Source organism: Nerophis lumbriciformis, linkage group LG38 (genome assembly GCF_033978685.3).
Source record: "Nerophis lumbriciformis linkage group LG38, RoL_Nlum_v2.1, whole genome shotgun sequence".
Classification (NCBI taxonomy): domain Eukaryota; kingdom Metazoa; phylum Chordata; class Actinopteri; order Syngnathiformes; family Syngnathidae; genus Nerophis; species Nerophis lumbriciformis.
Genome location: NC_084585.2, coordinates 2107426 through 2127919, shown reverse-complemented (window position 1 = coordinate 2127919; position 20494 = coordinate 2107426). Strand labels below are relative to the sequence as shown.

The window sequence follows — 20494 nt, the reverse complement described above, 5'->3', positions numbered from 1 at the left end:
GCACTCACGTCAAGGCAGCTCAGCCCCGAACTCAATGAGGTTTTAACAGATGTTGTGAGCGCGGTCAATTTGATCAAAACACGACCACTGAAAGCGCGACTGTTCTCTGCACTGTGTGAGGAAATGGGAGCTGATCATACAGCCGTGCTGTTTCACAGTCAAGCAAGGTGGCTCTCCCGGGGAAAAGTGCTGTCACTTGCCCTGTCTTGCCAAATGCATAGCTCCTCCTTTTTTTTTTTGCAAAGATTGCAAAGTGGCACTTTTATTTTATTTATTATTGAACTTGATGCAAGTTATTTGATGTATTATTGAACTTGATGCAAGTTATAACACTTTTTTAAATTTATTATTGAACTTGATGCAAGTTATAACATTTTTGTTTTATTTATTATTGAACTTGATGCAAGTTATAACACTTTTTTTGATTTATTATTGAACTTGATGCAAGTTATTTGATTTATTATTGAACTTGATGCAAGTTATAACACTTTTTTGATTTATTATTGAACGTGATGCAAGTTATAACACTTTTTTTGATTTATTATTGAACTTGATGCAAGTTATAACACTTTTATTTGATTTATTATTGAACTTGATGCAAGTTATAACACTTTTTTTGATTTATTATTGAACTTGATGCAAGTTATAACACTTTTATTTGATTTATTATTGAACTTGATGCAAGTTATAACACTTTTTTTGATTTATTATTAAACGTGATGCAAGTTATAACACTTTTTTTGATTTATTATTGAACTTGATGCAAGTTATAACAGTTTTTTTAATTTATTATTGAACTTGATGCAAGTTATAACACTTTTTTTGCTGCACGGTTATTTTATTTATTATTGAACTTGATGTTATTTTATGTTATTGAGTTTGAATGTATACAACTTGATGTTCAATAAATTTGAAAATGTTAAAGCTTGGCATTAGCGCTCTGTTGGGGCGATGGGGGCAGGTGGGGCTTGAAAACTCCCCCTTGTCCAAAGTGGGGGATGACAAAAAAAGTTTGAGAACCACTGCGTTATGACGTCATGCGGGTCAGCCCAGCAGGCACAAGACATTGATACAACCTTGATTATACGTTCGTGTTTCTTAAAACTGACTCCTAAACAACCTTGCAAAATAGTTGTATTTGTAAATTGAGACAACGTTGATGTCTACTGTTGGATACACCTTGTTGGTTGGGAAATGACCAAATTTCAATGGTCAAATCAACGTCAGAGTCCAAAATTGATTAAACCTCGACAAAAAGTATGTTGTTTCCACGTTGTATTTGTGTTGTAAAATATTAGTTGTAAAATGACCAAAATTCAATGATCAAATCAACGTCAGAATCAAACATTGATTAAACGTTGTCAAAAAGCATGTTTTTCCACGTTGCATTTGTGTTGTAGTATATTAGTTGGGAAGTGACCAAATTTCAATGGTCAAATCAATGTCAGGGCCCAACATTGATTAAACGTCGTCAAAAAGCATGTTGTTTCAACGTTTGAGTTGCTCAACGCCATGTCCTAATTCAACAAGTTCTCAACGTTGTTTCAATGTCTTGTGACAGAGCTAGAGGTGACAGAGCTTTCGCCGTTGCTGCTCCCAAGCTCTGGAACGACCTACCCCTGAGTGTTAGACAAGCCTCCTCTCTTCCTGTTTTTAAATCTCTCTTAAAAACATACTTTTATTCCATGGCTTTTAACACTGAGTGATATCCATCCTGCAATGGCGCCCCATAATACACCTGCTGTGAACCTGTTTTTATATTTTTATGTTTTTATTTATTCTATTTTATTTATTTATTTTTTATCGTGTTCTGTTTGTGTTGTGTTGTGTTTGCTCGGTACTCGTTTTAGCTTTTAACCTGTCCATTGTACAGCACTTTGGCTACCCCTGTGGTAAATTTTAAATGTGCTTTATAAATAAAGTTGATTTGATTTGTGCCTGCTGGGAGATTGTGTGTTTACATTAGACATTTTTTGTAATACAAACCAGTGGTCCCCAACCTTTTTGTGACTGCGGACCGGTCAACACTTGAATATTTGTCCCACGGGGGGGTTTCTTGTCATAAAAAAATACAATCATGTGTGCTTACGGACTGTATTCCTGCAGACTGTAATGATCCATATTGATATATAATTTAGGAACCAGAAATATTAATAACAGTGCGATTGAGTGTGAATGAGTGTAAATGGGGGAGGGAGTTTTTTTTGGGTTGGTGTACTAATTGTAAGTGTATCTTGTGTTTTTTATGTTGATTTAATAAAATGTATTTATTTTATTTATTTTTAATTCTTGTCTGGCCCGGTACCGGTCCGTGGATCGATTGGTACCCAGCTGCTGCCTGGTGGTTGGGGACCACTGATATAAAAGACTACAAAAAAAATCGGATTTGACAAAAAAAATCTGAATTGGACATCCCACCCCGCATTGTGACCGTAGCCTAGTACTGCTTCGTCAAGTGGACTACACACTTGGTCGTGTTTTGTATGATTTCTTTCTTTAATTCAATGAAGATCACCCGCTATATCTTCTCAGCACTGTCCTTCACACTCACATTCTTCCTTCCCATGCTTGGAAATCTATGGTGTGTCAACCTCTAGCTATTTGTAACCAGAGGTGGGTAGTAACGCGCTACATTTACTCCGTTACATCTACTTGAGTAACTTTTGGGATAAATTGTACTTCTAAGAGTAGTTTTAATGCAACATACTTTTACTTTTACTTGAGTATATTTATAGAGAAGAAACGCTACTTTTACTCCGCTACTTTTATCTACATTCAGCTCGCTACTCGCTACTAATTTTTATCGATCTGTTAATGCACGCTTTGTTTGTTTTGGTCTGTCAGACAGACCTTCAAAGTGCCTGCCTTACTGGTGACGTTTCACTTCGTTCCACCAATCAGATGCAGTCACTGGTGACGTTGGACCAATCAAACAGAGCCAGGCGGTCACATGACCTGACTTAAACAAGTTGAAAAACGTATTGGGGTGTTACCATTTAGTGGTCAATCGTACGGAATATGTACTGTACTGTGCAATCTAATAATAAAAGTTCCAATCAATCAATCAAAAGTGTGAAGGAAAAAAGACCCTTTTTTATTTTAACCGTACATCCCGTCAAAAGCCTACGCCTACGCTTTCAAAATAAGAGTCTCCGAAAGCCAGTGCAAACAAGCTAGCAAGCTAGCAAGCTACGGAGTTTGCCGCCAATGTATTTCTTGTAAAGTGTATAAAAACGAATATGGAAGCTGGACAAATAAGAAGCCAAAAACCAACCACTTTCATGTGGTATTAGACAGAAAGGAGGAACTTTTTTCCTCCTCCATTTGAAAACGTGGACGTTATCATCACTACTGTCTGATTACAATCAATGCAAGTCATCAGAATCAGGTAATACACCAACTTATATTCTTGTTTTCATGAAAGAAAGGAATATATATGTGTTAAACATGCATGTATATTCATTAAAACACCTTTAACATGTAAACAAAAACGGCAAAATAAATAAATATAAATTATATACTGTATATATCAATGTATGTATACATATATATATGTGTGTGTATATATATATATATATATATATATATATATACCGTATTTTCCGCACCATAAGGCGCCCTGGGTTAAAAGCCGCGCCTTCAATGAACGGCATATTTCAAAACTTTGTCCACCTATAAGCCGCCCCGTGTTGTAAGCCGCATCTAACTGCGCTAAAGGAATGTCAAAAAAACAGTCAGATAGGTCAGTCAAACTTTAATAATATATTAAAAACCAGCGTTCTAACAACTCTGTTCACTCCCAAAATGTACGCAAATGTGCAATCACAAACATACGTATATCAACATGGACAGAGCTGCGTGAAAAAAGCCACCCGGCCTCTTCGCGTAAACTTAAACTTACCTTAACCACTCGCTCATCTTTTCTTCATCCATCCCTTCGAGTTAGCTTTTATGATGACGCCGGCTGGAAAGGTCTCTTTTGGCAAGGTCTTCCTTTTGAATATCACCATGGGTGGAAGTTTCTGGCCATTAGCATGGCAAGCTAGAACCACAGTGAAGGATGACTTCTCATTCCCTGTGGTGCGAATATTCACCGTACGTGCTCCCGTTGTATCCACAGTGCGGTTCACAGGAATATCAGTTGCTGTGAAATAGTAATCCGTGTGCGGATGGAGAGATTGCGTCTTTTCATGAACCGGATCCCTGACGCTTAGTAGGAGCCATTTTGTGGTCTTTACAGATGTAAACACACAAAGGAAATGAAACGTACGGTATATCCGCGCGCTTTTTCTTCTTCTACGCGGGCGGGTGGTTGCTTACAGTAGAAGAAGAAGCGCTTCCTGTTCTATGGGGGCGGGTGCTTACCTTGGCGGTTGCTTGCGTAGAAGAAGAAGCGCTTCCTGTTCTACCGGGAAAAAAGATGGCGGCTGTTTACCGAAGTTGCGGGATCGAAACTTTATGAAAATGAATCGTAATATTAATCCATATATAAAGCGCACCGGGTTAAAAGCCGCACTGTCAGCTTTTGAGTAAATTTGTGATTTTTAGGTGCGGCTAATAGTGCGGAAAATACGGTATATATATATATATATATGTGTGTGTATATATATATATATATATATATATATATATATATATATATATATATATATATGAGTGTGTATGTTACTCATCAGTTACTCAGTACTTGAGTAGTTTTTTCACAACATACTTTTTACTTTTACTCAAGTAAATATTTGGGTGACTACACCTTACTTTTACTTGAGTAATAAATCTCTAAAGTAACAGTACTCTTACTTGAGTACAATTTCTGGCTACTCTACCCACCTCTGTTTGTAACTTCAATTTAGGCCTGCAACCTAAAACATAACAATTAGCCGAGAAACAGCTCTTACTTCAAAGCACTTTAAGTTGGTGCTTTCCTGTTTGAATTCAGAAAACAGTAGGGAATGCATCGACAAATTCTGATACCTGGTCTTGTGGAGTACAGCATTTTTAGAAGGTTAAACAATCCCAATATGGCTTAGAACCTTCTTAGATATATGCAGGGTTTTTTCAAGGCAGTCTGTATTTCATGGCTTAAATGTAATACTCTCAGCGAAAGGGAAAATACTCAATCTTACAAAGTTAAAAAAATATGCCACAAAAAATGATTCCCGTTTGTTTCCTCGATCTTATTTAAAATGTTTTGTGCAAGTCTTTTTTCATAGCCCTGCTCACAAAGAAAGTAGGATAAAAAGCGTACCTTGGCGGACGTAATCCCAGCACCATAAAAAGGCGCACCACACTGATATAGTTACTTATTAGCACACTGCTTGCTTGTAACAGCTTTAATTCCATGGCCACTTGCTTCCCAAGCGTTGATTGCAGTTCCCACTTTACTAAAAAAAGAACAAATTGACTTTTGTTCCTAACTGCATATGAAATAGAGACATGTTTTTTTGTGCGCTATTGTGGAGCTGTCACTCCAACCAGCGTCTTTGTTTTTATTCAAATGACTTTCAAGACTTCTCCAGGATTTGCTTGCTCTTTGAGAAGAATCAAGTTGATTGGTGGCTGCTCGCCTCACATACTGCAGGACAGAGCTATTCAACTCGTGGCCCGGGGGCCGAATCCGGCTGGGGATTGCCACCTTAAAGGCCCGAGTCCAGTTCAAAACTTGATAGACAAACTTTTTTGCAAAAAATTCCCAAAAAGTCGAGAGTGTTCCTGTTGTGTAAGGCTGCAGTTAACGATTATTTTTCTATCGATTAATCTATAGATTTTTTTTTCCGATTAATCGGTTAATCTATAGATTATTTTTTTCGATTAATCTATAGATTATTTTTCCTTTTACCGATTATTTTTTTTTATTTAAAATGAAGATGAAAAAATAAATGTAGGCCAGTTTTTTCAAAAGGCATGGCTTTTATTTACCAAAAAAAAAAAGTATGGCCACTCAGTCAACATTGACAACAACATGACAAAATATTCTGTAACAATGTAAACATTTAAAACTTTTAACATTTAACAAAATTAAAAGTAGCTTATTTGCTTTTTAATGTGCAAATATGAAAGGAAACATCCAGTGCAAATCTTAATATTCTGCAATAGTATAAGCATTTCAAAAGTAAAAGTATTGCTTATTTTGCTTAAAAATGTGCAAAAATAAAGATAAACATCCAATACCAAAAAGTGCAAAATGGAAATATTCTGTAACAACAGTGTAAACATTTCAACAAAAGTAAAAGTATTGCTTATTTGCTAAAATGTGCAAAAATAATGATAAACATCCAATACAAAAAAGTACAAAACGAAATATTCTGTAACAACAGTGTAAACATTTCAACAAAAGTAAAAGTATTGCTTATTTTGCTTAATAACACAACAATGATAGTATGATTAAAGTGAAAGTTAATTGTTGGTTTGTACATAGTATATGTAACTGTTAATGTTGTAAAAGGTATTTGCACAACTAATTAACGTTAGCGTTTGTGACACGTCTTGTGCCGTGGGGTTCTTTCAGGACCGACAGACTGAACGCCAGACGGCTTTGCCAGGTTTACAATCTTTTAATTTTACACAAAGTATTTTCTCTTCCAACTCTTTTCTCTTTCTTTCCTCGCTTTTCAGCTCCTCTTCCTCGCTCGCTCGTTGTCCCCTGTCTCTGTCTCTCCTCCTCTCTCGCTCCACGTCAGCTTCACTCTGGCTCCTTCCAGTCTCTCTTCCCTCTCTCTCTGCTGCTCCCCTTTTCTTCAGCGAGAGGAGATTGGATGATCGTGCCCAGGTGCGCGGATTGCGGCGTCGCTCCCGGCGCGCCCCACCTCGTCGCTCGCTCGCCGGCCCCGCCTCTCCACAGCGTTAAAGAGGAGCGCGTCTTTGTAAACACTGAACAGGCAGGCCAAACGCACCTCTCAGAGCGAAACGGTGCTTTAGTTTATGAATTTACAACGCAGATACAAATGACACATTCATGTTTTTGTGTAATGATGACAACGTATACTCACGCGGACGATTGACTAGTTGATGGTGATGGCAAGAACGCTGTCGGTTTTCTTTTCAAATGTTCGTTCATAGCATTTGTGCTGCTATGATAGGCCATTTCCGCTCGACACAGTGTGCATACAACAACATTATTAGGCCGTTTATTGAAATACTCCCACACTTTTGATGACTTTTGCCGTGCTTTTTCCCCCTCGCTCGCACTGTCTGCTTTGCGATCCGCCATGACAGTAGTGTGACGTAAATATGCGACGCATCGACGCACAAAAATGGCGTCGACGTATTTACGTAACCGATGACGTCGACTACGTCGACGCGTCGTTTCAGCCTTACTGTTGTGTAAGAGAACTTGGGCCACTGTAAACGCATTGGTAGATCCTTGCATTGACATTTTAACCCTGCTAGCAAACATAGAACACTTGGGTCCAAACCTGGGATTTACGTGACTGAGGCGTTCCTCAAGGCACTCTTTTAAGTCCTCTCTTTTTTGGTAGTTGCACATTTTTGTGAGGTGTTGCTGTAGCTCAGATCTGGGCAAAATACGGCCCTCGGGCCACATGCGGCCCATTAAGACTTTCAATCCGGCCCACCGGACGTTCTACATTATTTTTTTAGACCTTTACCATCAAAACTGTCGCCGCCATTATGATGTACAGTGCTGTTTTTAAATGACCGTGAGTCTTCAACTATAGAAAGTATTTCAATTTTTGAAATCTGCACTTTTGAGTGTTATAGGAGTTATTAGGGTCATCTAGGTCACAGCAGCTCAGACCAGGAACAAAGCAGAGTGGGCGGGGTTTGTTTTCAGAGCATCCAGCCCCAAACGCCTGTGTCAGAAACCGATGCGGAAGCAGATTTGTACGTGATAATGAATCATATTGTAGGTGTTTATTATACTTTGCAGTCATATTTTGCTGTTTGTTACATTTTTATGTTTTGCTTGGTCTGAGAGGTAAAAGAGGAGCGATGTTCATTTGTTGTTAATATTCAGTGTTTTATTGTTCATAGTTAATATTGTAAATAGGTTTGCAAAGGGGTGGAGAGCAATGTTCCCTCTAATTGTTCATGTGTGTGAGCAAACACAAAAACTCCCTGAGCATTGAGTGGAGCACATGTGAGCAACATCACACCTGGCAATACCAGCAGCACACCTGTCTCAAACCAATCTTTTATAATAACACTCAAATGAGAGGAGTCATTTTCATGACATTATTTAGTAATATTAGGGATTTGGCCCACTTGTAATGAAAATAAAAGAAATGTTGTTTTTCATAAGCTATGGATTAGTATTGTACAATATGTCTGGGTGGGGGTCCTGCTTTGGAAATCATTTGTACCCCTTTCAGAGATCACATTTAAACATCCTCATGTTGCACAATGAAATGTAAGCATAGGATGAAGTGTGTAACTTTCTCTAGTAACAGCATTCCATGATTAATATCAATAAATTAACATTAATAATAAATGACAGTAAAATAAGCACACGTATGACTGAGGAGTCATAGTGTAACTTTGTGTGGTGTTTGACTTGTCCGACTTTTTGTGTGGCCATAAACGCACCAGTGGCTTAGTGGTATGCGTGTTGGTGACAGATGACAAGTTGCTTTTGGCCTGCTTTATACGGCAGAAAATGACTAGTTTTTCGAGATAGAAGTGTTTTACTCATGTTTTTGGTGTGGTTATGGCCCAATATAAACAGTTTTGCTCAATAAAGTGATCGATACAATTCCTGTCCTCGAAGCATCTCGATAGACGTTACAATAATTGAACAGTGTTCAATTGAACGGTGTTGACGAACACCGTTAGGGCCGCTTGTTGTCACTGTCACTCAGAGTTGCATTGCAAAATTACACACAATAAATGTGTTTATTTTGTTTAGAATTCAGATGGGTTTGATTTGGTGCGCGGCATATATTTGCTGTGCGCAGAGGACGCTTGAGCAGTGCGCAATTGCGCAGGCGCGCACCTTAGAGGGAACGTTGGTGGAGAGTTTCCGGTAAATTTCCGGAAACTTTCCGGAAATTTACCACGGGAAGTTAAGCTCTGGAAGTTTGGTAATATTTACCATTTTTTGATCCTCGCTGTGGATTCTCTGCATGGAGTGAGAAGAGAAACTGTGATATATTGATACGTCAACTCAATAACAGAAATTTGTCTTTAGTTTGGTTGGTTTTAATGCAGATGGTGCGGCAACATCCTGACTCTTGCAACGTGTCGGTTTAATGAGCAGCTTCCCAAACTACTCAGTGTTAAATAGCGTACATGCTACTGCCATCTAGTGTCTGGAAATTGCAACTACCTTCAAATTTACTTTAATTATTTTACCAGACACCTTCTCCACTGGTAAATAGCACCCTTGGTAAGTTGGAAATTGTATTACTGTATTCATTGGCAGGCTTAAATAAGTCATAAAAAATATCACTAATTATTGATCAATATAAAAAACGTATATCGAGATACAGCATACCTGCCAACTACTCCGGTTTTCCCGTAATTAGTACGGTTTTCATCAACCTATTCCGGGTTACGGTTGCAGTGATAAAAAATACGGTTTTTCATTAATTAAAAAAAATAAATATTTTTTTAAGTTTTATTCACGAAATCACGTAACAACAATGACAATCGACACTGCTTCCCGTAACTTCCTATCGAGCCATTCCGAATGCCATGCGCGAGGCTATTTATAGCACCGCTGCCAAGCACGAGGCACCAGTTGCCATTGTTTCCAAACGAGCGAACGATCATGGAATCAGCCGGAGAAAAATGGCAAACGAGTCTTAAACCGAAAAGAAAACTGCAGTCATTCCGTGAAGAATATTCAAAAGCCTATCCGGGAATAATTATCCGTTCCAAAAAGGGTGAAAACTACGCGAATTGCACCTTGTGCAGACAAGATTTTTCGATCGGACACGGAGGAATTAGCCATGTAAAAGACCACGTTGGGACAAAAAAACACAAGTCTAATGCCGTTGCTAGCGATACAAGTGGAAAACTTTCAACGTTTTTCGTCGCCCAAACAGATTCTTTGGATGTGATGAATGCCGAAGTTTTCTTTACGCAGGCAATAATTGAGCATGGACTTCCAATCGCACTGGCTGATCACATGGGACAGTTATTTCGGAAAATGTTTCCCGACTCGAAAATCGCCAAAAAATATGGATGTGGTCGAACCAAAACATCAAACATTATTCAGTGTCAACCCATATGATTTTTGCTGTAATATTTTTGTTTTGAAAAGTCACTGTGACTGATAGAAAAGTGATGGTTTTAGCAACATTTTAACCTGTCTGAATGCTAATAATCATTTTGCGTCGGGAGGCGAAGCCTGAACCCCCCACCAGGACTTTGTCCTGGACCTACCGGGGCCTGCGGCCCCTGGACCCTGGCTACTAGGTTTTTCTGATTTCAAAAGTTGGCAGGTATGATACAGTTTTTAGCCATATTGTCCAGCCCCACTCGCGCCTTCTCCAGACTGGTACCTCTGCAGAGCGACCTGGTAACCTCTCCATGCAGGAGAGGGGGGCAGAAAGGAGAACTGGTCTAAAAAAGTCTATTTAAAAGCAAGAGTAAATAGATGAGTTTTAAGGAGGCACTTCTACTTTTTCATTCTCTTTTTCATCATGTGGGCTATTCAACTGGAGTCCTGCGAGTTCAGTTCAACAAACCTGTGAGAGATGATTAAAAACACTACAGTGCTGTCATATAAATGATCTTTGACTAGCTTTTTTGAAGAAAGTCCTGCAGCAAAGCGCTCCTGTAACTCTAACAAACTAGACAGACATCAAATGTCTACTATCAAAGACGCTGGTTCTCTGGATTATACAAAATAAAGGGAGAAATCCGCAGTGACCCTCAAAACAGTTTGGTTGAACATCCCAGCTTTATGGCTTGTATTCATACTAAGATGAGACCTATTGAGGGGACGTGTCTTTCTTCCTCTCCAGGACCTGTTGGACAGCGAGTGGGCCAGCGTGCGGAAAGTTCTTGAGCAGGCGGACATCCTGGTCATTAAGTATTCCGTGACGGACAAGCTGACCTTCCAACAGCTCAGGAATGGTTACGCTCCGAGGCTCCGCCCACTCTTGAGGCACTGGGGCGTGCCCGTCATCCTGGTTGCAGTCGGCGCTCGGCTGAATGGTGAGGATAAGTGCTATTTTGTTTAGTTTTGTTGAATCTGCTTATGTCAGCAAAAAAATCGACTTTGTCAGCCTTCTGAGTATGTTCTCCTTGTGGCCTCTAGCACATCCTCAAATAAATTAGCATATTCCTATTTTACTGCAGGTTTGACTTGAAAAGAAAATGTGACCGATGAGCAAGCCATTAAAGTGCTTTTGAATGACAATACAATATACACATTGTCTACAGTAGTGATGTGCCATACCACCGATTTTTTCCCCCGATCCGATACCAAGTAAAATTCAGGCTGGTATTGGCCATAACGATCCGATACCGATACATTGTGCAAATATACCTAAGGTGTCTGTAAAATTGTGTATTTTCAAATAATATATCTTTCTAAAAAAAAATAGGGTAAAAGGTAAAACATTTTTTGAAAAAAATCGGAATATAATGAGAAAAAGCTGAACATTTTAAACAAATAATAATAATATATTAAGTCACATATATATGTATGTATGTATGTGTGTATGTATGTATGTATGTATGTATGCATGTATATATGTATGTATATATATATATATATGTATATATGTATGTATATATATATGTATGTATGTATGTATATATATGTATTAGGGCTGCAACAACTAATCGATTAAATTGATTAAAATCGATTATAAAAATAGTTGGCGGTTAATTTAGTCATCGATTCGTTGGATCTATGCTATGCGCATGCGCACAGGCTACGTTTCCCCCCCCCCCCCCCCTTACTTTTATTTATAAACTGCGACATTTACAAACAGCTTAGAAACAATAATCAAAATAATAGGGTTGTAACGATACGTGTATTTGTATCGAACCGTTTCGGTACGGGGGTTTCGTTTCGGTGCGGAGGTGTGCCGAACGAGTGTCCACACGGACATATTAAGTAGCGTAACGCACGTTGAGTAAACAATACTCAAAATGCCGGACATTTGAGGCATTTAAGAGACTCCGCCCTGACAGCTCCGCAAAAGAGGACATGTCCGGTGAAAAGAGGACGTATGGTCAGTCTATCCTAGCCCGTTAGCTGCTAGCATGCTAGCAAAAGAGGACATGTCCGGTGATGGCATGCTAGCAGCGACGGAGCTCGGTCCTGACCATACGTCCTCTTTTCACCGGACATGTCCTCTTTTGAGGGGCTGTCGGGCGGTGTTTCTTAAATGCCTCAAATGTCCGGCATTTTGAGTTAGGGTTGCGTGTCTTTTCAATGTACGTTCAGGGTTAAGAAGGTTAAAAACACAATAAGTTGTGCGCGCAGCAGCATTGGTGAGGGAGGGGCAGAGACAGAGAGAGAGAGAGAGTTGTGTTAAACGCACATGCGTTGTCAGGCTCCGCTTTTTATCCATAGATTTAACGATTTAATTTGTTATTATCTATAGCAGGGGTGTCAAAAGTGTGCATTTTTGTAACATTTTCCTTGTTTTATTTGGCAAATTGAAAGAACATGGCACCAGTATGCTGGTTTTTTTCAATAAAATACTGGAAAGGATAGAAATGTAGTTTGTCTCCTTTATCCGATTATTAATCGATTGATCGAAGTAATAATCGACAGATTAATCGATTATCAAATGAATCGTTAGTTGCAGCCCTAATATATATGTATGTAGGTATATATGTATGTATGTACAGGTAAAAGCCAGTAAATTAGAATATTTTGAAAAACTTGATTTATTTCAGTAATTGCATTCAAAAGGTGTAACTTGTACATTATATTTATTCATTGCACACAGACTGATGCATTCAAATGTTTATTTCATTTAATTTTGATGATTTGAAGTGGCAACAAATGAAAATCCAAAATTCTGTGTGTCACAAAATTAGAATATTACTTAAGGCTAATACAAAAAAGGGATTTTTAGAAATGTTGGCCAACTGAAAAGTATGAAAATGAAAAATATGAGCATGTACAATACTCAATACTTGGTTGGAGCTCCTTTTGTCTCAATTACTGCGTTAATGCGGCGTGGCATGGAGTCGATGAGTTTCTGGCACTGCTCAGGTGTTATGAGAGCCCAGGTTGCTCTGATAGTGGCCTTCAACTCTTCTGCGTTTTTGGGTCTGGCATTCTGCATCTTCCTTTTCACAATACCCCACAGATTTTCTATGGGGCTAAGGTCAGGGGAGTTGGCGGGCCAATTTAGAACAGAAATACCATGGTCCGTAAACCAGGCACGGGTAGATTTTGCGCTGTGTGCAGGCGCCAAGTCCTGTTGGAACTTGAAATCTCCATCTCCATAGAGCAGGTCAGCAGCAGGAAGCATGAAGTGCTCTAAAACTTGCTGGTAGATGGCTGCGTTGACCCTGGATCTCAGGAAACAGAGTGGACCGACACCAGCAGATGACATGGCACCCCAAACCATCACTGATGGTGGAAACTTTACACTAGACTTCAGGCAACGTGGATCCTGTGCTTCTCCTGTCTTCCTCCAGACTCTGGGACCTCGATTTCCAAAGGAAATGCAAAATTTGCTTTCGTCAGAAAACATGACTTTGGACCACTCAGCAGCAGTCCAGCTGGTGTCGGTCCACTCTGTTTCCTGAGATCCAGGGTCAACACAGCCGTCTACCAGCAAGTTTTAGAGCACTTCATGCTTCCTGCTGCTGACCTGCTCTATGGAGATGGAGATTTCAAGTTCCAACAGGACTTGGCGCAAAATCTACCCGTGCCTGGTTTACGGACCATGGTATTTCTGTTCTAAATTGGCCCGCCAACTCCCCTGACCTTAGCCCCATAGAAAATCTGTGGGGTATTGTGAAAAGGAAGATGCAGAATGCCAGACCCAAAAACGCAGAAGAGTTGAAGGCCACTATCAGAGCAACCTGGGCTCTCATAACACCTGAGCAGTGCCAGAAACTCATCGACTCCATGCCACGCCGCATTAACGCAGTAATTGAGGCAAAAGGAGCTCCAACCAAGTATTGAGTATTGTACATGCTCATATTTTTCATTTTCATACTTTTCAGTTGGCCAACATTTCTAAAAATCCCTTTTTTGTATTAGCCTTAAGTAATATTCTAATTTTGTGACACACGGAATTTTGGATTTTCATTTGTTGCCACTTCAAATCATCAAAATTAAATGAAATAAACATTTGAATGCATCAGTCTGTGTGCAATGAATAAATATAATGTACAAGTTACACCTTTTGAATGCAATTACTGAAATAAATCAAGTTTTTCAAAATATTCTAATTTACTGGCTTTTACCTGTATATATATATATATATATTTCTATGTATATGTGTATGTATGTAAACATGTATATGTATATATATGTATTTATATAAATGTGTATGTATATGTGTATATATATATACTGTATGTGTGTGTATGTTTTTAGCATTTAAGAAAAAATTTAAAATACATATTAAAGTAGCCCCCCCACACTTGACTTTTCAATATGCGGCCCTTGGTAGGAAATGTTTAGACACTCCTAAACTAAGATATTAGAGGCTCTCAAAATAAAAAATAAAATATACCTACATTATGAACAAAGTTTACTTTGTTAAATGAAAACTGAAATAATACTAATTTATGAAGTGATTAGAACAAATCCAATAATCATAATAAACTGTTGAATGTGTAACTGAACATTAATATTTTCCTATAGGCAGACATATTGGGTTATGCAATTACACCATGGTATTTTTATATATTTTTTATTCTATTCTTATATGGGGAAAAATGCAACAGTAAAATGTAAGAAAAAAGTCAAATAGATGGTGTGTATTAGGACAATCTAACTAACAATAATATACTTATAGTCACCGAAAATACAAAGCTGACACGATATCTGTTTTTAGCATTTTCAACATGACCCCTGCAGACTTTGACTTTTCAGTATTGGTGGTGGCGGTATTGAAAGTATCGATATTTTGATTGGCGAATGCATATTAGAGCATAAAGATCCTGTATGGGTGATATTACAGTATCGATGGGCACATCACTGACCTACAGCAGGTGACGTGTTAGTTACCTTTGACTGATATTACAAACTCAATCATTTCTGCTGCAGCTGATGGAGCCGGCTTTCACGAGAGTGTCATTCCCACCGTGCCAAGTGAGCGAATATTCGCAGACGCCGTGACCCTCATTGACTCCGCTCTGTGTAAACAAGCCACTGAAATGCACAGAGTTGTATTTTTAGCTTTTCTGCTCGACATTCTTTGAGATCCTGTCAGAGCGGCGTTGCAGACTTAAGTGGAGCTGCACCGGGAGCTGTGTTTGTGGTGGTTTATTTCTCTGCCTGCTGCCTGCTGCCGTGAGTGTGTTGACACTATCCCCACGTGACTGCGGAGAGCCACGGCTGAGCTGGGAGCGCTTCCCGCTGCTGGACTTTAAGGCACAGCTGTGGCGCCCGGTGCTGCAGTACGAGCATTAAAGCGGCCATTAAACCGGCGTCGAGCGCGCTGATTCAGCCAAGGGCACACGCACGCCAGCGCGCACGCAATCACCACACTGGCGTGCCAAGTCACAGCCTGACAGACGCTTATACACCCACATTTTTATTTTCTCTCACACACACACACACACACACTGTCGCTCTGGCTGAGTGCCCGCAGGTTATTAGCAGTATGATTTATCAAATGCCTCAGCACTTAGCTGTGTCCCGCTCATTCATTCTGCCTCTGTTCTTTGTTCTCTTTCTCTCTGCTGGCGCTTTTCCTCCTGCAAGATAATCCCACTAATTTTCTGTCTGATTCTGCCGCTTGGCTCCCCATGTGTACGTAGCTCAGCATAGCTCCTCTTAAATGATAGCAAATCAGTGTCTTCTTCATTCATTAGATCAGTGTTTTTCAACCACTGCACAGTCTGGTGTGCCGTGGGAGATTATGTCATTTCACCTATTTGTTAAAAATATTTTTTTGCAAAGCAGTAATTACAATCCGCAAATGATGTGCCGTTGTTGTGTCTAGAGCTCAGCAGAGTAACCATGTTACATTCTTCCACATCAGTAGGTGGGAGCCGGTAGTTACCGTCTTTTTCGGAGTATAAGTCGCTCCGGAGTATAAGTCGCACCGGCCGAAAATGCACAATAAAGGAAAAAAACATATACAAGTCTTCCTATGAGGAAGCAGGGCCTGGGGAATCTGTGGTGGGCTCTCCTATTTCTGGGGCTGAGGTTGCCGAGGTAGTTAAAAAGCTCCTCGGTGGCAAGGCCCCGGGGGTGGATGAGATCCGCCCGGAGTTCCTTAAGGCTCTGGATGTTGTGGGGCTGTCTTGGTTGACAAGACTCTGCAACATCGCGTGGACATCGGGGGCGGTACCTCTGGATTGGCAGACCGGGGTGGTGGTTCCTCTCTTTAAGAAGGGGAACCGGAGGGTGTGTTCCAACTATCGTGGGATCACACTCCTCAGCCTTCCCGGTAAGGTCTATTCAGGTGTACTGGAGAGGAGGCTACGCCGGATAGTCGAACCTCAGATTCAGGAGGAACAGTGTGGTTTTCGTCCTGGTCGTGGAACTGTGGACCAGCTCTATACTCTCGGCAGGGTCCTTGAGGGTGCATGGGAGTTTGCCCAACCAGTCTACATGTGCTTTGTGGACTTGGAGAAGGCATTCGACCGTGTACCCCGGGAAGTCCTGTGGGGAGTGCTCAGAGAGTATGGGGTAACGGACTGTCTTATTGTGGCAGTTCGCTCCCTGTATGATCAGTGCCAGAGCTTGGTCCGCATTACCGGCAGTAAGTCGGACACGTTTCCAGTGAGGGTTGGACTCCGCCAAGGCTGCCCTTTGTCACCGATTCTGTTCATAACCTTTATGGACAGAATTTCTAGGCGCAGTCAAGGCGTTGAGGGGATCTGGTTTGGTGGCTGCAGGATTAGGTCACTGCTATTTGCAGATGATGTGGTCCTGATGGCTTCCTCCGGCCAAGATCTTCAGCTCTCACTGGATCGGTTCGCAGCCGAGTGTGAAGCGACTGGGATGGGAATCAGCACCTCCAAGTCCAAGTCCATGGTTCTCTCCCGGAAAAGGGTGGAGTGCCATCTCCGGGTTGGGGAGGAGATCTTGCCCCAAGTGGAGGAGTTCAAGTACCTCGGAGTCTTGTTCACGAGTGGGGGGAGAGTGGATCGTGAGATAGACAGGCGGATCGGTGCGGCATCTTCAGTAATGCGGACGCTGTATCGATCCGTTGTAGTGAAGAAGGAGCTGAGCCGGAAGGCAAAGCTCTCGATTTACCGGTCGATATACGTTCCCATCCTCACCTATGGTCATGAGCTTTGGGTCATGACCGAAAGGACAAGATCACGGGTACAAGCGGCCCAAATGAGTTTCCTCCGCCGAGTGGCGGGGCTCTCCCTTAGAGATAGGGTGAGAAGCTCTGTCATTCGGGGGGAGCTCAAAGTAAAGCCGCTGCTCCTCCACATGGAGAGGAGCCAGATGAGGTGGTTCGGGCATCTGGTCAGGATGCCACCCGAACGCCTCCCTAGGAAGGTGTTTCGGGCACGTCCGACCGGTAGGAGGCCACGGGGAAGACCCAGGACACGCTGGGAAGACTATGTCTCCCGGCTGGCCTGGGAACGCCTCGGGATCCCCCGGGAGGAGCTGGACGAAGTGGCTGGGGAGAGGGAAGTCTGGGCTTCCCTGCTTAAGCTGCTGCCCCCGCGACCCGACCTCGGATAAGCGGAAGAAGATGGATGGATGGATGGAATATTTACATTGTAGATTGTCACATCAAAACTATGAATGAACACATGAGGAGTTATGTATTTAACAAAAAAAAGTGAAATAACCGAAAACATGTTTTATATTCTAGTTTCTTCAAAATAGCCACCCTTTGCTCTGATTACTGTTTTGCACACTCTTGGCATTCTCTCCATGAGCTTCAAGCACACCTGTGAAGTGAAAACTGTCATGTCTGTGTAATCATGTTTTGTTTTAAGTCATGTTTTGTTTAGTTTCTGTCTTTTCACTCCCTTGTCTTGTTTGCATGATTACCCATTAGTTTTCACCTGTCACATCACGCACCTGTTTCACGTTTTGAGTCACGCACCTGTTTTCGTTAATCATGTCTGTGTTATTTAAGCTTTTCATTTTCTGTTGTTCGTCCTGACGACATCCCCGTATTCACACACCACATTTATGCTCTGTCCATGCCTGATACTTCTTTCCATGTCCATTCTCCATGCAACTATTTTTGTCCAAGCCAAGTAAGTTTTTGTTCCATGTTTATAGTCTTTTTGGTTTCATAGTTTGTTCTCCGCCATTGTGCGTGTTTTTCATTTGTACTTTTTGCTATAGTCTTTTGATTTCATAGTTTGTGCACGCTTTCATTTATTCCTTTTTTTTTGATAATAATTAATAAATCATGTACCTTCATTCCCGTCTCGCCCGAGCCAACTTTCCGTTGCATCCCGGAAAAGCACACACCCAAGACCAAGTCATGACAAAAACCATTTCAGGTGACTACCTCTTGAAGCTCATGGAGAGAATTTAATAACCAATGTTGTCTGCCGTCACCAACAGACATGTTCGCCAATCAGACTTGTGTAGCCTCACGTTTATTTGTGTCTCGCTTCATACGGGGAGAAAGGCGTCTCACTCTGTGTAGCACTCTCAGCACCTGAACACTTTTATTTAATCCAATCCAATCCAATCCACTTTATTTATATAGCACATTTAAACAACAAAAATGTTTCCAAAGTGCTGCATAACAATATTAAAAACAATATTAAAAACAATAATCAAATATTATCCTTAGCTCCACCAATGACTGAATAAAAACAAAAAATAAATACATATAGAACCAATATAAAAACAATATAAAAATAAATATGATTAAAAACGATTTTAAAGGGAAAAACCAATTAAAACAGTAAATAGAAATCAAAGTTTATTAAAAAAAAAAAACCACAAAAAAACCCCCAAAAAACACAGAGGACAACACAACTCACATAGTATTAGAAGCCAAAGAATAAAAGTGGGTCTTAAGACGAGACTTAAAACAGTCCACTGTAGGAGCAGTTTGAACATGGAGGGTCAGAGTGTTCCAGAGCTTAGGGCCGACCACAGAGAAGGCCCTGTCTCCCCTGGAATTAAGTCTGGTCTTGGGCACCACGAACTGGAGCTGGCTCTCGGACCTCAGAGCGCGCTCAGGAGTGTAAATTTGGACATTTAATGGTAGAATAAACTGAACGCAGTGAGCCCTCTTTTCAGTCGTCCACAATCTTTGTCTTTACGCACACAGGAAGCACATACAACAATATAACAAAAATTAGGAGGGAAAAAATACGATCACACAGCCAAATGTCCCGTTGTGGGAATCCAAAATGGGATTGGCAATATGAGCCCATCAACAAAAACAAACGAGGGAGAATGCTCTGATCACGTGATGGCAAGAAAACAAAAGACAACGTCCAACTTAGTTCTTCCAACTGGGGAAAAATGCACTTTAAGATGTTCAATATTTATCCATCCATCCATCCATCCATCTTCTTCCGCTTATCCGAGGTCGGGTCGCGGGGGCAGCAGCTTAAGCAGGGAAGCCCAGACTTCCCTCTCCCCAGCCACTTCGTCCAGCTCCTCCCGGGGGATCCCGAGGCGTTCCCAGGCCAGCCGGGAGAGATAGTCTTCCCAGCGTGTCCTGGGTCTTCCCCGTGGCCTCCTACCGGTCGGACGTGCCCGAAACACCTTCCTAGGGAGGCGTTCGGGTGGCATCCTGACCAGATGCCCGAACCACCTCATCTGGCTCCTCTCCATGTGGAGGAGCAGCGGCTTTACTTTGAGCTCCCCCCGAATGACAGAGCTTCTCACCCTATCTCTAAGGGAGAGCCCCGCCACTCGGCGGAGGAAACTCATTTGGGCCGCTTGTACCCGTGATCTTGTCCTTTCGGTCATGACCCAAAGCTCCTGACCATAGGTGAGGATGGGAACGTAGATCGACCGGTAAATCGAGAGCTTTGCCTTCCGGCTCAGCTCCTTCTTCACCACAACGGATCGATACAGCGTCCGCATTACTGAAGACGCCGCACCGATCCGCCTGTCGATCTCACGATCCACTCTTCCCTCACTCGTGAACAAGACTCCGAGGTACTTGAAGTCCTCCACTTGGGGCAAGATCTCCTCCCCAACCCGGAGATGGCACTCCACCCTTTTCCGGGCGAGAACCATGGACTCGGACTTGGAGGTGCTGATTCCCATCCCAGTCGCTTCACACTCGGCTGCGAACCGATCCAGCGAGAGCTGAAGATCTTGGCCAGAGGAAGCCATCAGGACCACATCATCTGCAAATAGCAGAGACCTAATCCTGCAGCCACCAAACCAGATCCCCTCAACGCCCTGACTGCGTCTAGAAATTCTGTCCATAAAGGTTATGAACAGAATCGATGACAAAGGGCAGCTTTGGCGGAGTCC

At 41.4% G+C, this 20494-nt stretch overlaps 2 protein-coding genes across 3 annotated transcripts in view; one reads left to right on the top strand and one right to left on the bottom strand.

The window, feature by feature from the left end:
* nudt2 (nudix (nucleoside diphosphate linked moiety X)-type motif 2) overlaps nucleotides 1–20494 on the bottom strand; it is a 298883-nt gene that overhangs the window by 70257 nt on the left and 208132 nt on the right. The window lies entirely within an intron of this gene.
* The window catches only part of rhobtb3 (Rho related BTB domain containing 3), a 118213-nt gene that overhangs the window by 19463 nt on the left and 78256 nt on the right, over nucleotides 1–20494 (top strand). The window contains exon 3 of the mRNA XM_061932249.2: nucleotides 10926–11118. Within this exon, the coding sequence (XP_061788233.2) occupies nucleotides 10926–11118 (193 nt within the window). The remainder of the gene's footprint in view (nucleotides 1–10925; nucleotides 11119–20494) is intronic.